This window comes from Bufo bufo, chromosome 5 (assembly GCF_905171765.1).
Source record: "Bufo bufo chromosome 5, aBufBuf1.1, whole genome shotgun sequence".
In the NCBI taxonomy this organism is placed as follows: domain Eukaryota; kingdom Metazoa; phylum Chordata; class Amphibia; order Anura; family Bufonidae; genus Bufo; species Bufo bufo.
Genome location: NC_053393.1, coordinates 72130805 through 72148066, shown reverse-complemented (window position 1 = coordinate 72148066; position 17262 = coordinate 72130805). Strand labels below are relative to the sequence as shown.

General features: G+C 44.5%; 1 protein-coding gene across 1 annotated transcript in view; it reads right to left on the bottom strand.

Annotated features, from left to right (window-relative positions):
- Positions 1 to 1096: 1096 nt before the first annotated feature.
- FZD6 (frizzled class receptor 6) overlaps positions 1097 to 17262 on the bottom strand; it is a 50098-nt gene continuing 33932 nt past the window's right edge. Inside the window, exons 3-7 of the mRNA XM_040432498.1 lie at positions 13517 to 13713; positions 11538 to 12540; positions 10273 to 10421; positions 3357 to 3788; positions 1097 to 1777 (exon numbers count right to left, since the gene is read on the bottom strand). Of these exons, the coding sequence (XP_040288432.1) occupies positions 1633 to 1777; positions 3357 to 3788; positions 10273 to 10421; positions 11538 to 12540; positions 13517 to 13713 (1926 nt within the window). The 3' untranslated portion in view covers positions 1097 to 1632. The remainder of the gene's footprint in view (positions 1778 to 3356; positions 3789 to 10272; positions 10422 to 11537; positions 12541 to 13516; positions 13714 to 17262) is intronic.

Below are 17262 nucleotides of genomic sequence, written 5' to 3'. Positions count from 1 at the left end.
TGAACACTTCCAGATTTTCCACATATTACAGCTGATCGCTGGGGGCTCCAGCACAGGGACACTTGGGGACATTTTTTCTCTAAGACCAACGCAGGCCTCTGCATATATTTGGCACTGCTGGCACCCTTGCCGATCCGCTGTTTGAAGCACTGTGTTCTCTTCTCTGTTTACCTGCTCTCCATCGATATTGCAGCGATGAACAGGTATAATTAAAGCTCCATCATATTCATTTTGATGGGATGGGTCCGGGTATATGACAGTAATCTGCCAAATTAAAGGGGCAGAAGCAGTTCTACTCTGAAGAATGTGACCTTAATTGCAGGAAACTTGGCATGCAGTTACCCTGGTGCTCTTGGAGAAAAGGTGCCAACCCTTGGTTCGTCCCATTCTCTTTGCTACTGGTTCATGAGACCCAGTGTGGTGGAGAATTGGCCTAAGGAGCACAAGCTCCCTTGACAATGATCTGTAATACACATTACACTAAAGGGGTTGCCCAAATTTTACTCAGGATAGGTTATCACTAGCTGATCAGTGCGGGTCTGATAACTGCAACGCCACCAAGTAGCCGGAAGTTCGCAGCTGAACTGCGGACATAAACTGTGTAGTGGAGAATGCTCATCACTGCAGCACAGCTCCCGATGACTTCAGGCCATCACTTAGTAAAAGTTGTGCAACCCCTTCAATGAAGGCCCAGTTTGATATTTTGATGCCTCCTAAGGGGGCCCCTTCTTTTCTATGCATATAACTAACAAATCCCATTTAAAAAAAAACATTAAAATGGTTTTGATCTATGGTAGATTCTCCTGGCAGTTTTTGTAGAACATTTGACGCATTCCTGTTGAAAAGCCACTGGTCTACGACAGTGGTCTCCAATCTGTGGATCTCAAGTCGTTGGGAAGCTACAACTACCAGCCAAAGATTAAATCGGGCACGCTGGGAGTTGTAGCTTCCCAACATTTCGAGAATAAGAAGTTGGAGACCACTGGTCTGGTTTCTGACCAACGCAACTGGCAATGCATCAAATATTTGGAAACTTTAGCCAGTCTATAAGTGCTGTAGGCGATAATTAAAATATCATTAAAAAAGGTTATATGAAAATTTGTATTTTTATTTATTTTTAAATAATTTCCAGTGTAAAATCTACCAGAATGACCAGCAGAATGTAACATAACCAGTAACTGGGGCAGTATGCCTAATATTTGCTAGGTACTTTTCGTCAGTGTTGTGACTAGTATAAAAGCATCTCTAAGCAAGCCTGCAAACTACCTACAGTATATACATTCATCGTGTTATAGGCGATAATGCTTTTACCTACAGTTTACAGAATATCTGTTCGGAGATCCTTACATACATACAGATTTAGAAAATCTACATTACAAAATGTAACAGTATACAAAAACAACAACCACCACAAGGGGTGTCTTGGGGACAGCCATCAGTCTTCAGCTGGTTGCCCATGCCATCGGTATCGTCAGCACATCGGCCTTCTCCCTTGTTACAAGATACATTAAATGCTTTACTTTGTACGATAAGTGCAAAACTTTCAAAAGTTCATTTAACGTCCGCGTTGAGCGTCAAGTCAATGTTTCGTGCAACGAAAAATCTGATATTAGTCCTCATGAGTCAGATTTCTCATGCAGTCTGTGTGTAGTTTCCAAGTTCCCTTTCTTTGTTGGTGAGCAATGGCGCAGGCACAGTGGTGGGACTTGGGGCAGAAGGTGGAGAGGCACTGTCAGGATACAGGACTGGATTGCTCAGGTGGTTCTCAATAAGCAAACTGGATTAAAAGAATAAAAGAAAAAAAGACAAAAGATTTTAATGGCTCATCTTTTCACCAGATATTGTATGTTGGACCAGAGCCATAACAAGTAACCATGGGGCCCCACAGCAACGTTTGGAAAGGGAACCAAACGCCACAATGACTATCAATGGGTGTAGGAGCTCTCAGTGGCTGAGCCTTACCTTTGGGACCCAAGAGAAATTAGGTCCTCTGACTTCTAATTACAGCATAGCAACTAAAGTTGGCATTACACTGCCCAATAAAACATCCCCTGGTGCTCGTTGGCACCTTCCTGATTACACAGGCTGATGCATACAGAATTCGGGAGGAATTAATCTTTCCTCCTTCATTTTGTTCTGATCATGATCGGCAACACTGATTAAACAGGGAGATGTGCTGCCAATAATCGAGCATTTTTCATCCTGAAGGATGCCCAGCAGCCGAAGAACGAGCGATTGCGAGCCAACCATCGCAGACGAGTGTCCCTATGAACTCTTGTTCTCAGAAATTCTGATAATCGTGCAGTCTAATAGTCCCTTATCCACAGGATAGCTAATAAGTGCTTGATCACTTAGAGGCTCACTGCAGGGACCACCACCAATCATAAAAATGGGAGTCTCGTGTCTTGCCATTTGGAGAGAGCAATGGTCAAGCATGTGTATTGCTGCTCCATTCATTCTCTATGGGGCTGCTGAAGGGAGCCAAGCACTGTACTAGACAAATTGAGTGGAGGTGTGCAGCCGGGCCCGTCGCTCCTTTCAAATGACGGGCTAAAGACCCCTGCGGTGATCAGTGGGTGTCCCACCAGCAATTAGATGCTTCTTACCCAAGATAGATAAGTGTTGATTATGGGACTACCCCTTTACAAACAGTTTGGCAGTTTCCATGCCAGTAAGGGCTCGTGCACATAGCAGAACCCAGCGCGTTGTGTCTGTATGCATGGGGATATTCCTTTATAGAAGCAATGCCTCTGGGGTAGAATCCTCCATACATATGGTATGTGATGGAACATGCCACAATTTTCTTTCAGACCACGCCTCTACGTAAGCCCATGAGTGTATGGAAAAGTAATTCACCCATGTGCACAAGCCCTAAAGCTCAAAGTCCAATTAAAACATGCCTACTATTTAGGTCTTACTATCTCTATGCAATTTTCCCATATTGCATCATTCTTCTGACTGACATGGCCTCCTCCACGGCCAATTATTCGTCAGAACTTTTGGTCATGTATGGCAATAGTATCCAAGGATGAATCACATGCTTGAAGTTTGAATTCAATCCCACTGCTCTTGACAACATCTGAAGATGATGGCTGTGCATCAGTGACCTGTGGTCATTTTCAGTTGCAGGTGATCACAGTGGAGTGCCCCAGAGACATTAGGTGGCAGTGGCAACCCAAAAGAATTGACAAAATACAAGTTTGCTAAACTGAACTGACATTTGCAACCTTTTAGAAGAGGTAAATGTAAAAAACCTTGAAATACATAGGATGAGTTTGGACACAAAAATAAAAAACCATCACCACCATAAAGTACATATAAACTACATTTCTTGACATGATCACATGTGTTCTTACCTGCCCTCAATCTGCTTTGGCATATTTCCAGTCACACCATTCCCTTTGCCCGTACTGGGGTGACTATTCTGCTCTGTCTGATGAGTGGACACCTCAGAGTTCTCCAGTAGCGTTTGTGTAGTCACCTCTGCTGGAGGGTCTGTTCTTGTTTTGGCGACACTACTTTCTGACACTTGGTCTTCCTTTGGTGACCGGGTCCGCGTACTTTGATGGTCCACCGACGTCTCATTGTCCAGGAAATCATGGCTGGTGATGGCCACTGTGGACACTCCATGGTTGGCTTTAGCACTGGTGCTCGTTCCCATGGACTTGGAGAGAACCTTCAGCTTGTGGGAGCTGGATCTATGGTGTTTCTTGTGCTTTGGTTTAGAGTTGTGTTTGATGAAGTACTCACAGGACTCCTGCAGGACTCTTCTGCTCTCGGCGACTGGGCTAAAACAGAGAGACTCACATCAAAACCCAGCAAACAGAAAATGTAGACATTTTTCTAGTAAGAGCGGCAGAACAATGGTCTGTGTAATAGTCACAGATTCTTAGCAGTAGGCAATGAGACAGGGTGAGGTGGGTATAGGAAACATATCTACCGATGTACCATAGCTTATATAGCACCAACATATTCTACAGCACTGTACACAGATTGTGATCATCCACATCAGTTCCTGTCCCTGGTGGGGCTCACAATCTAAATTTCATATTCAGGCACAAGCACGAATGGTGTTTAACCTATAGGGTGTTCTATTTTTTATTTTTTTTGGAGCGTGGATGGCAATCACAGAACTTGGAGAAAACCCATGCAAATACTGGGAGAACATACAAACTCCATAGAGAGGATGTCCTTGGTTGGATTTGACCCAAAGACCCCAGTACTAACCATTGTGCCCAAAAATGAGTGGATAACAAGGTATTTACTTGTAAGATGTTGTAGGTAAAAACAGAGTTACAGTGTACAATTGAAAGATCCAAGGGCACCCTTGGTGGCTGGAGGAGAAAAGGTGGAGCTTCCAACCCTGGAAAAAGGTCCTTTGCTGTAAGAGCAGTGGAGCTGTATAATACTTCAAAGAACACAACATAAAAACTGTATTTCTATGCAGCAATTATTGGTATGGCAACACGACATGGTTGTCCCTATACAGTTTTCATAAGTTGGCCTAACATTCCCTCATTACATGGTGTGTCATTTTAAAGGAGTTATGTCATCAATAAAACAGTCTCACCTGAGACATGGGCACTTAATAGTTGAACATCATGGTCTTGGTCCCAATCTTGCTAGGTGCCCACATTCTTAAGATAAATGATGTTTTGTGCAAATGAGTCCCTAGGAGCAACGAGGGCGGTGCTGCTGCACCTTGTTGCTCCCAGAGGTTCTGCTCACTGCCCTTCATGTCGTGCCTCCACCACTGACTGACAGATCCTGGCAGTAAGACATACTCATGCCTGGCCCTGAAGTCTTGTTCAGCGCCCAGATTGTACAGGTATGAAGGCCCATCCCTGTACAGCGTGTGCACTGAACGAGCTCCCATTACACTTCAGGGCCAGGCGCGAGTATGTCTTCACTGCCTGGCCCCATCAGTCAGTGGTGAAGGTGCAACATAAAGGGCAGTGAGCGGAGCCTCTGGGATGGCACCCTTTTTTCTCCTAGGAGCTCATCTGTATATTATAAGAAAGTCAATGTTCTCAAGAATGCAGGCACCTAGGAAGATGGGACCAAGACCGTGATGTTCAACTGTCAAACGCACATGTCTCGGCTGAGATGGTTTTATTGAGACGTATCTGATCACAGAACCCCTTTAAGTGCTGCATTAAAGATGTGATCACCCAACACACAAGTGTCTGCTCGTTCGCTGGGTGATCCATGGCATGTTTACATGGAGCATGGATCGGGTGCACAAATATTCGTTCCAGATCTAAGGCCCTTAGTTAAGGTGCCTATACAGCTGTAAGCCGGTCGAACCCACCAGAAGAATAAGGCATGTTGGATTTTAACATGCCATTGCCAGGTGTTTGCACAGTGTCTAGAAGCAGCTTTTTGCTTCTCCCCTTTGAAAACACATTCATGCTTGACCGAGCCAGTTGTGCACGTGTATGGAGGAGGTCGGGAAGAATAGTTGTCCGGCCAAACTAGTGTTCCAACGCAGCCATCTAAGGTGTATAGCTACCAATACACTAACAAAACAGGATCTGGAAAATGTGTGAACCTAAACATAGGATCTTCACCAACAATAGATATATGTCTCATATTGACGATGTAAAAAAAAAAAATTTAAACTAATTTTTCATTGATACACTTCCAGACCTTGTATAATGAAGTTTCAGTGTAATCCTGAAATTACTCTAATTTTCATCTCTGGTATCTAAAAGACTTTAAAGTTCTCAGGATCTTCTAAACGTAGAGTCTGAAAACAAAACAGAGCTCATGCCATGTAAGAATCCTACCACAACCTCCAGGTAAAAGGATTAGGTTTCAGCCGAACATGGAGAAACGTCAGAGACAAACAAAATATGTGCTGATTAGACAGACCGGGTGCACATTACTACATGAGGTTTATAATTTCTGCTCCAGGCGGACATGTCCCCTGCTGACATTAGCTGGAATATGAAGCAGAGAACGCACACAGGAAACACTAGCTGCCTGTGTATGAAGCTTCATTCAAAGACCGCCGCAGGAATTAACCGCAGGTCTGCCGACTAAAGCTGGAGGTCCAGAGGACAACCGGCCAAGAAGGTGCTGAGGGAACAAGCAAGCCTTGTGCCATGCAGAACGCGCCATCTGGCATGAGGTCATTTCCTAACGTACGCTCAAAAATTAAAAATGACTCCGAGATGGGATACAGTACAGGCATACATAAGAATCCAAGAGGAAGAGATTATCTATTTAAGGTGGACCTACACCGTAGATGCACAACCAAATATCCTGATTTAGGTGGGGTTGGCTGATCATTTAAAGGGGTTTTCCGGGGTTTCCATTCTGTTGACTTACCTTCAGACAAGGTCATCAGTATCTGATCAGTGGAAGTCTGACTTCTGGCACCTCCACTGATCAGCTATTGGAAGGCCTCTTCCAGGGTCTGTGATGTCACATCCCTCGGTCACATGGCCATTGTGAATGGGATTGAGCTGCAGTACCAAGCACATCCGCTATCCAACGTAAAGCGCTGTGTTTGGCTACGGCTGATTGGTGGGATGCTGCGAGTCGGGTCCCCACGATCAGATATTAATGACCTATCCTTAGAATAGGTCATGAATATGTAGATTCTGGAAAAAAAAAAACTCTTTCGATTTTTTTTTTTTACTATTTTTGTATTTTATTTTAGATCACCTGCACCAGGACGAGGTCTGTGGCCTGTTCACATTCTACCAAGCACAGTGCCCTAAAATATATATAGCGGCTGTACTTGGTACCGCAGCAATACCATCCACTGGAATGCAATTTTAGCTGCACAAATGCTGTGTGCTCAATGCATGCGACATCACAGGCCGAGGAAGAGGTCGTGCTAGTCACCGGTGATGCTGACCCCCACCAATTGGATACGGAGGACTTATCCTGAGGATAGCTCATGACTATGTAAAGATTCATTGGAAAGAGCTGCTCCAGTTCTGCAGGGCCTGGCATAACCATGTATAACATAGTCGCCCATTCATTTAATGGGCGCTGAGTAAGGGTCCATTCACATGTCCGTGGAATGGGTCCGCATCCGTTCCGCAATATCCGGAACGGGTGTGGACCCATTGCATCCATTCCTGCCCCAGAATGAGAGAGCACACTATGTGCTCTCCGCATCTCCAGAGCGCGGCCCCGATCTTCCGGTCCACAACTCTGGAAAAAAAATAGAACATGTCCTATTCTTGTCCGCAATTGCAGACAAGAATAGGCAGTTCTATGGGGGACGCCGGCCGGGTGTATTGCGGATCCGCAATACATCACGGACGTGTCAATGGACCCTAATGCTGCATTTTCGGCAGGGAAATGTATTTTTGACAACAGCCGGACCTGCGGCAATAACCGCGATCACCACGGGAGCTGGACTGGCGTTTGCCCAGGTAGGACAACTCCTTCAAAGGCAACAACACTGACAACCATTGTATTCTTAATTTGACTTTGCACTGAAGATAATCATCAAGGAGGATGTTCTTGGCAGACGCCGGAATAATATTTCTATTATCTGCATGTAAATATGTATTCTGCTTTCATGTGGTTGAGATGATACCGGCCTGCTGACACTCCAAGCATTAAAGGATCACAGCCGCATAATTCAACCCACTCAGTCCTCTTTAGGGGCAGTTCAGATGGAGTATTCCGACAGGGAATTGTGCACAGATTCTGCATTAGAAAGCCGAGGAGGTGTAAGCTCAGAAACCACCTCCCATTGTTTTCAATGGGAGGCACCAAGTTTTTTGCTGTGACCGCACCAAGAAAGGACGTGTCCTTTCTTGGCGTTCTTGTATACCGTCCTCCCATTGAAAACACACTGCCACCCACTGGCATTCCGGCGTGGAATATGTGCAACATTCGCAGGTCGAGAAATGCAGAGTGAATTTTTGCCGTTTTTAGCTTCATTTCACAATTTTTATGTATCCAGATGTCACTTTAGACTCTACAGTGAATGATGAAATTCACAACAGTGTTTTTCTGCATGGCGTTTTTTGTATTGTCTTTTTTAATGTTTTCGTCAAAATGCAGCACGTTCTGGGTATGGTGCTTCTATCAGACTCTCTATGGGAGTTGAAGAATGTCTGGAAAACTCTTGTATAAAAATTTCTAACATAAAAAGGCTGAAAAAAATAAAAAAGAACAGGAAAAAGAACAAACGCATGCCATTTTCTACCACAAAAGAAAAAACAAAAAAAGCCACAAAAACACCATTTGTGAAGGAAGCCTTAGGGCTAGGTTCACACTAGCGTTAGACATCTCTGGCAGGCTGGAGATGTAGGGATCCGACATTGCCAGACGCTACCTGACAGGGACGGACTGGCCATACACCCTGCAGGATAACTTCCCGGTGGGCGGATTCCCAGGGGGCTGCCTGAACCCTCCTCTCGGCCGCCATTGGCAGTTTTAGGGGGTTTATTTTGTAAAGCTGATTCAGTACTTTGTGACTACTTTAAGTTGCTAGTCCTCCCCTGCTACCCACTGGCTCCATTAACTATATAATGGGGTCTGGCGGAGATGCTGAGAATTACCTGGTCAAAAACGCATATTTGCCAGGTTGTGGCAGGATCTCCACCGGTTCCCATTATAATTGATGGGGGCAGACAATAGCACGGTAGCTTCTGGCAATGCCACAATACAGAGAGATCCAGAGCAGGGAACAGCCTGCCACATCTCACAACGCTAGTGTAAAACTAGATCTAGTGCGTTTAAATATTAGAGTCACACTATAATTTTGTGAAAATTACAACAAAAAACAAAAATTTTAATACTCTTAGGGATAGTGCTCCCTGGTCAATGGCCACTTGTTTGCTGCATTTACATGCAGCAATGATCGCTGCTGAAGGGATGAATGATCGTTACTGAGATTGGTCATCCCCATACAGTTTAATTGTTTTGTGGCAGACAAGACACCACAGTTTACACAGTACGGTCAATAAAGAATTATAACATGGAGCAGATCGCTCTACTGTTAGAATTGATGACTGCCTACTTTCACACTCGCGTTTGGTACAGATCCGTCATGGATCTGCACAGACGGATACGTTCAGATAATACAAACGTCTGCATCCATTCAGAACAGATCCGTTTGTATTATCTTTAACATAGCCAAGAAACACCATCGATAGTCTATGGAGGACGGATCCGTTTTCTATTGTGCCAGATTGTGTCATAGAAAACGGATCCGTCCCCATTGACTTACATTATGTGTCAGGACGGATCCGTTTGGCTCAGTTTCGTCAGACGGACACCAGAACGCTGTAAGCGGAACGGAGACGTAACGGAGGCAAACTGATGCATTCTGAGCGGATCCTTTTCCATTCAGAATGCATTAGGGCAAAACGGATCTCACAAACGGAAAGCCAAAACGCCAGTGTGAAAGTAGCCTTAGGGCTCTTTCACACTTGCGTTCTTTTCTTCCGGCATAGAGTTCCGTCGTCGGGGCTCTATGCCGGAAGAATCCTGATCAGGATTATCCTAATGCATTCTGAATGGAGAGAAATCCGTTCAGGATGCATCAGGATGTCTTCAGTTCCGGAACGGAACGTTTTTTGGCCGGAGAAAATACCGCAGCATGCTGCGCTTTTTGCTCCGGCCAAAAATCCGGAACACTTGCCGCAAGGCCGGATCCGGAATTAATGCCCATTGAAAGGCATTGATCCGGATCCGGCCTTAAGCTAAACGTCGTTTCGGCGCATTGCCGGAGCCGACATTTAGCTTTTTTAGAGTGGTTACCATGGCTGCCGGGACGCTAAAGTCCTGGCAGCCATGGTAAAGTGTAGTGGGGAGCAGGGGAGCAGTATACTTACCATCTGTGCGGCTCCCGGGGCGCTTCAGAGTGACGTCAGGGCGCCCCAAGCGCATGGATCATGTGATCACATGGATCACGTCATCCATGCGCATGGGGCGCTCTGACGTCATTCTGGAGCGCCCCGGGAGCCGCACGGACTGTAAGTATGCTGCTCCCCCGCTCCTACTATGGCAACCAGGACTTTAATAGCGTCCTGGGTGCCATAGTAACACTGAACGCATTTGGAAGACGGTTCCGTCTTCAAATGCTTTCAGTACACTTGCGTTTTTCCGGATCCGGCGTGTAATTCCGGCAAGTGGAGTACACGCCGGATCCGGACAACGCAAGTGTGAAAGAGCCCTAAGACAGTCTTTATTGTATGACGAGTCCTTGCTCAGTATAACTGTATTCCAAAATAAACGGAAAAAAATAAAATAAAAAAACAAACAAAATGCAAATATAATAGAACTATTTCTTACTCTTGTTTTTTGTTTCGGTGAAAAAAGTTGGCCCATTCAGAGCAGGTTTTTTTGCTTCCAACCCAGAAAATGGCAGAGATCCCCACGATTAAAGTCATCACATATTTGGTTAGAAACAAGCCAAGGTCTGGTCTGGACAAAGTCTTCAGCTGTAGTGAAAGAAGACATAGTTACAGATCGATATGACAGACTTGGTAAACTGTAAATCTGCCCTAACTACACTGCCGATGAACACGCTGATCGCCACTCGTTTGCATCAGACTATTACACAAGCTGATGCAAAGTGGATGGGGGAGGAATGATCGTTACTGCAGTCGTTCCTCCCTCATTCATTGCTAATGATTAAACCGGGAGAAGTGATGTGGATAATCGTGCACTTTTCATCCTGATGAAAAATGCAAAAGCAGCTGACAAACCTGCATTTGCTCGTTTAGTAGCAGTACGATTAATCTGGAAAGAACATTCCTATGGACACTTGTTTCCCATATCTGGCCCAAAAATCTTCCAGTCTAATAGACCATTAGGGTTATCTCAATACCTAATTTTCCTAGGATTAAATGTCCTATAATGTCATAAACTAGTTGTCCGGGCTTAAAGCTGAACCCCGACATATCCCCTTCTTCCCCCACTCAGCCCCTCTGACATGAGTATTGGAGCATTTTATGCTCTGATGCTCGCCCTTGCCCTGCGCTGAATCGTGCAAGGCAAGGGCTTTTTCTGGAGATCCGGTGATGTACCAGGCACTCCGTGGGCATGCTAGGTGGAGGTTTCCGCCTAGCAGTGAGCCTGGTGACGTCACTGGCACTAATAGGTGGGCTTTAGCGCTGCCCTAGCCTAGCCTGTAAAACGGATAGGGCAACGCTAAAGTCCGTCCATCAGTGCCGTGACGTCACCGGGAACACTGCTAGGTGGAAGCCTCCGCCTAGCAGTGTAAAAATGTAAATAAAAAAGCCCTTGGCCTGCGCGATTCAGCATGAAATGCTCTGAACCCGGACAACCCCTTTAATAGAAAAATGCTAAGAATTTTTTTTTTGCATACATTCAAAAATTGCATCTGCTCTCCCGTCTGTATTGCCCACCCATGTACCTTTAAGCTCATCGGCTGCCATGTATCATTTACACTACTAGTCTTTTCTTACATGGAAGAGTGACCTTTTGGGCACCCATAGGCTCCAGAGCTGTGTGGACTTGAACCACCCACCACAGGAAAAAAAATAAAAAATAATTAATAAAATCACAAAGATTGATAGTAAAAAACAAATTACCTGATGTGGGCAAGGAATATGGTACTCCTTGCAGTGGTCTGCAACCCAAGTCATTTCCCAAGAAGATCTCGAGAAGAGCTCGTAGACAGAACAGCACAGTAATATTCCCAGAGGAACAAGGTAAGTGCCACTGAACACACCAATGCGGATCATGAATTTTTTCAGTTTCTCTTGGTTCCTCTCATCATGCTGTATCACTTGCCGCACGTTGTTTAAAGATATAATCCCAGCAAGGAGCAGAGAAAGCCCAACGAAGATGCTAAGACAAAGAGGCAGGAGCACAAAATAGGTAGACACGTTTTGGTCGTAGAGTCCAACGAAACAGACGCCGCTAATATTGTCTCCTTCCACCTTGTTCATGGCCAGAAGTACAATGGTAAGAATCCCAGGAATGCCCCAGGCCACTGCGTGAAACCACATGGACTTCTGCTCTATGGCCTCGCAGCTCCACTTCTGACCTGCTGCCAAGTACCAAGTTATGGTGAGCATGACCCACCATATGGTCCCGGCCATATTGCAGAAATACAGAAGCATGAAAATAACAGTACAGGCTTTGTTCTGGGAACCAAGGACCACCGTGTCTTCGTCTGCATAGTCTTCATGCGCCTCGTTGCAGGAGACAGCGTTCCCCATGGCGAACCCAATGAAGTATATGAGTGATACTATGCTGTAACAGACGGAGTAGAAAATGATTGGCCTCTCTGGGTAGCGGAATCTTTTTACGTCGATCAGAAAGGTGAGGAATGTGAAGAGCGTGGCACAGAGGCAAATTATGGAAATAATGCCAATGAAGTTTTTGGCAAAGTCCAAATCTTCTTTTTTAAAGTACATGTTGGGGCACGGTGGTGCACAGTGATTTACCCCCAGAAACTTGTAGCCAGTCACTTGAAAGGTTTTCAAGTGTCGTGGACACCAAAACCCATAGTCTTTTTGGATTTTTTCTGCTGGTGTCAGTGTGCTTTGTTCCTTCTCAGGGATCTTTGGTACACTACAGTCTTCTAGCCTGGAGAAGAGAAAAAAATAAAAATTTAATTTGATTAAACTTTTCCATAACTCCTTTAAAGAGTCACAGTACCTTGACACAATGTCATTTCATTTAATAGAAAATGGTGTAAATCGCAAGTCTAAATCACTTAATTTAAAAAACATGCCTGCATCCACCTGAAAAAAAAAGCTGTAAAGTCATGGTCACTAGGGGTGTCGCTTTCACCTAATTTGCAGTCTACTGCCTGTTAGGCAAGATCGCTCCCTGGTAAAAGAAACTCAAAAGACAGCTGAGAAGAAGTGGGACATGTCAGAGCTAGCTGGGATCCTGAGCCTAATAAAAAGAACTGCTTCTACACTGCTTCTGAAAATCAAAAAGACCTCCTCTGTCTGCAAGTGTCATTTATCCCTCATTATCTGTTCTGTGAGCTCCAGAGCTGAAAACAAACATAGTGGGATGCAATGTAAAGGATAGTGCCGACAGATTCTACAGGAGAGAGACACCCCCTGCTCGTAAGGCCTCATGCACACGGCCATTTTTTTTTTGCGGTCCACAAAATGGATTTCCGTTGTTCAGTGATCCGCGACCGTTTTTTCTTCCGTGGGTCTTCCTTGATTTTTGGAGGATCCAGGTCATATTTTTTTCACGGACTGGAAACACGGATCACGGACACGGAAGCCAAACGGTGCATTTTCCGATTTTTCCACGGACCCATTGAAAGTCAATAGGTCTGCGAAAAAAAAAAAAAAAGGAAAACGGAACAACGGCCGCAGATGCACACAACGGTCGTGTGCATGAGGCCTAATAGAGAAATGCACCTAGCTGTGCAGCTGAAGAGTGGAATACTTAGGCTGAAAGACATTAGGGAAGCCCCTAAAAGCCCCATTTCCTTCACAGTTATGATTGTACAAAGATGCACAGCCATTACGCAAAATGTTTTTTTAAACCCAGGTATGATTTAATGATCTATTGTTTTTCGCAGCCCACCACTCACCTGTCACACTCTAGCTCCGGAGGCCAAGTAATGTCAAAAGTGTCAATCAGGGTCTTGCAGTCGGAGTAAACGGTCTCACATACGGCCCTGCAGGGCAGCACGATGTGCTTGGGTTCTGTACATTCGGGGACGAAAGCCATGCAAAGAAACCTGCTCACTTCTGGAGAACACTGGAGATTCATGAGCGGAATGAAGGGCTGTAGAGACACAAGCGTACATGGGTCATTAGAGAGGAGGGTCACACGATTTACACCTTGCAAGAAATGTCTACAGAAATGCCCCAGTTTTAAAGGTTTCTATATTAAAAAAAAAAAAAAAAAATACAGAGCAGAGAAGACCCGAAATGCTGATTCTTAAAGGGGTCGTCCAGTTTAAAAAAAAAGATACATCAAACCTGGTGTAAAGGAAAACTGACTTAGTTGCCCAGAGCCAGCCAAAAGTTTTCCTTTACACCAGTTCTGATAAATGTACCCAAGTTTTAAGAAAAAATACTGTAGAATTTTTGATTTATGGAAAATACAAACATTTCATAGACATAGTAGAGGAGCCACACAAAAAAAAAAATAAAAAAATTGTTGTACATCTGGAGAGGAGACTGGAGATCCCCATTCATCATAACATAAGCCAATGTGACATCTGCTGAACACCTGGCGCCAAACACGGTCTCAGGGCAGATCACTTGTGCTCTTTGATGGAAAGTCAGCAGTGGTTATGCACATTTAGTGGAAATAAACAGAGCTGTGGAATTGGAGTCCAAGCTGACTTTTGGTGGAGTGAGTCGGTAGAAATGTACTGACTGAGGCTTAAAAAAATATCTGCTGATATTAATATTGAATTCATTAACTTTCATAGGAATGTAAATTAAATATATAATTTTATGTTCTATCAATCCAAGGCCCTTATTTACCAAAATCAGCGATAAGCAGGGTGTTCTAGTGGTGATAATCAGTTCTAATCTCTCCTGTGTTCTCTCCGGTCCTTATACTACAGGGGGGCCCACGAAAAAGTAGCCCACCTCCAATATCTCCAAATTAAACTGCCTAATAGTAAATCTGTCTTACTTGTCCATAGCCACCAATCAGATCTTAGCTTTCGGTTTTCAGAGTCCTGTGGGAACTGAAAGCGGAGCTCTGATTGCTGCTATGGACAACTAAGACTAATTTACTATTAGCTTGATTAGGAGATATTAGAGGCGGGCTACTTTTTGTGGGCCATCCTATATAAAACAGTGATGAGCAGGGTGTTCTAGTGGTGATAGATAATCAGTTCTCACCTCTCCTGTGTCTTATACTATAAACCATGATGAGCAGGGTGTTCTAGTGGTGATAATCAGTTCTCATCTCTCCTGTCTTTTCTCCTGTCATTTATACTATACACAGTGATTAGCAGGGTGTTCTAGTGGTGATAGATAATCAGTTCTCACCTCTCCAGTGTCTTATACTATAAACCATGATAAGCAGGGTGTTCTAGTGGTGATAATCAGTTCTCACCTCTCCAGCCCCTTATACTAGGTATCTTCATGCTGCTCCAAGGCCCATAGTCACTATGCCTGAAACTATGCTGCACATGCTCAGTAGTGAAGACCATAGGAGGAAGTTCTCTACTGGGTATGCTAGACAGAACAGGAATATGGTATCAGAGAGGTTGTACCATGAAAAGAATTCTTCATTTTTAAAACTAAAATCTGAACACTTTTGTAACTGTGTGTAAATCAAAATCGAGTAAAGCCACTGAGTCAGGCTACTTTCACACTAGCGTTTTCTGCGGATCAGTCATGGACGGATCTGTTCAGATAACACAGCCATCTGCATCTGTTCTGAACTGATCCGTTTGTATTATCTGTAAGTCAATGGAGGACGGATCCATTTTCTATTGTGCCAGATTGTGTCAGTGAAAACGGATCAGTTTCGTCAGACGGACACCAAAACACTGCAAGTAGCGTTTTGGTGTCCGCCTCCAAAGCGGAAAGGAGACTGAACTGATGCATTCTGAGCGGATCCTTTTCCATTCAGAATGCATTAGAATGCAAACTGATCCGTTTTGGACCGCTTGTGAGAGCCCTGAACGGATCTCACAAACGGAAAGCCAAAACGTGAGAGTGTGAAAGTAGCCTTATTTATATAAAATCTATCTGTATAAACGCCACCTGCGGTTTGTTCTTTTCCTTATTTTTCTGTCCACCTTGCTTAGGTGGTCGCACATGCTCATGTCCTTTCTTGGTGCAGTGTGCAGACAGCTGCCGCTTGAAGTCATTCAATGGAGCCAAGCCACATGCAGGTCTGTAGCATCCAGAGTGAGCAACCGCAGAAGAAATAAAATCTGTTGTGTGAACGGTCCCCAAGTTCTATCTAAAGTAGCCCGATTACTTATGGTGAGAAGAAGCCATTTTAGTAGGAGAAATTCGTTATTACTAATTATTGGCCATTTATGAAGAAGAAGCGGAGGATCGGGACAGAGAACCGCCCGTCAAACGAGCATTTGGTCGATGCGTATATCATGGGTAGGGCCAGCTTTAGACTTTTAATGGGGTAATCGAAAACTTAGGGGCAACCTAGACTGTCCACTGCCCCAGCAGTGGTGTCATACCCACCACTGTTATGTACTGGTATCACTGGTGAGGCTAGTCATTGGCTACAGAGGTCACATGCTGGTAGGGCACATCACCGCTACTGACCGGCAGGAGACCACTGGAGCATCAGCGCTTGAGCGGAGGGGGATATGTAGCTTCCATGTTTTAACAAGTCCAATCTTTTGTACCCCAAAGAGGTAAGTAGCACCGGAGCTAGTTATCTCCATTTCCTTACTAAAGTAAACCTGTTTGGGGAGGGGGTTTCATAGGTTTAAAGGGGTTGTCTACTATACGGGTCTTATTAGGACATTGGGATGTTAGGTCAATAAATATGAGTCAAATCTGGCAGGAGGCACGCTTCTCCGCCAGCGCTTTTAATCTTTCGAAAATGCTCATAGAACACAGAGGTGACTGGATTTTTACAAAATACTCTATTTAAGCTGGAAATGGACCCCAGTGCACAAAACACACAAGCCTTTCATAGTTAAGAAACCCACAAGGTCCTCGAGACGCCACAGCAGAGACAGATTCATCACAAAGTAAAATATACATAAAGATATACTTGTAAAAGGAGGGAAAAAATGCACAACGTTCTGCCGTCATTAACATTAAATGGGGTTTATTGCACACAACGTTCATTAGAAAGGACGCTCTATTGGGTCATGTCTTAAAGGGGAGTTCCAGTTTCATATAAATACAGCAAAAATAAATAATTTTTGTCCTGCAGGTCATCAGGGTCTGACCTGTAGGGGTCTGTCTCCAGGAACTCCAAACGATCAACTTTTTGAAGGGGTCACTAAGTCTCTTTGCATAGTGCGCTAAACACAGCGCCATACATTACATAGTGGATGTTATTGGTATTGCAGCTCAATCCCCTTTACTTGAATGGGACTGAGCTTCACAAAGGTCAGGACGGACGTGATGTCGCAGGCCTAGGGAGAGGACACAGTTTTATACAATCCTGGTTATCCCTCTCCTGTCCTGATGGTTTACGGTTTTCTACGGAAACTATATTGGCTGGTAAGTCGAAAACTATATCCAGAAGACTGTCTACGAGGGATAAAGCTGTAGCATAAGGACCATAAACATAAGACGAATGTCGGATGAACCCGATTTTAGCATGACAGGCTGACCATCAAATGGGGGTGTCCCAACTCTCCACCAGTGGCAGATGTTG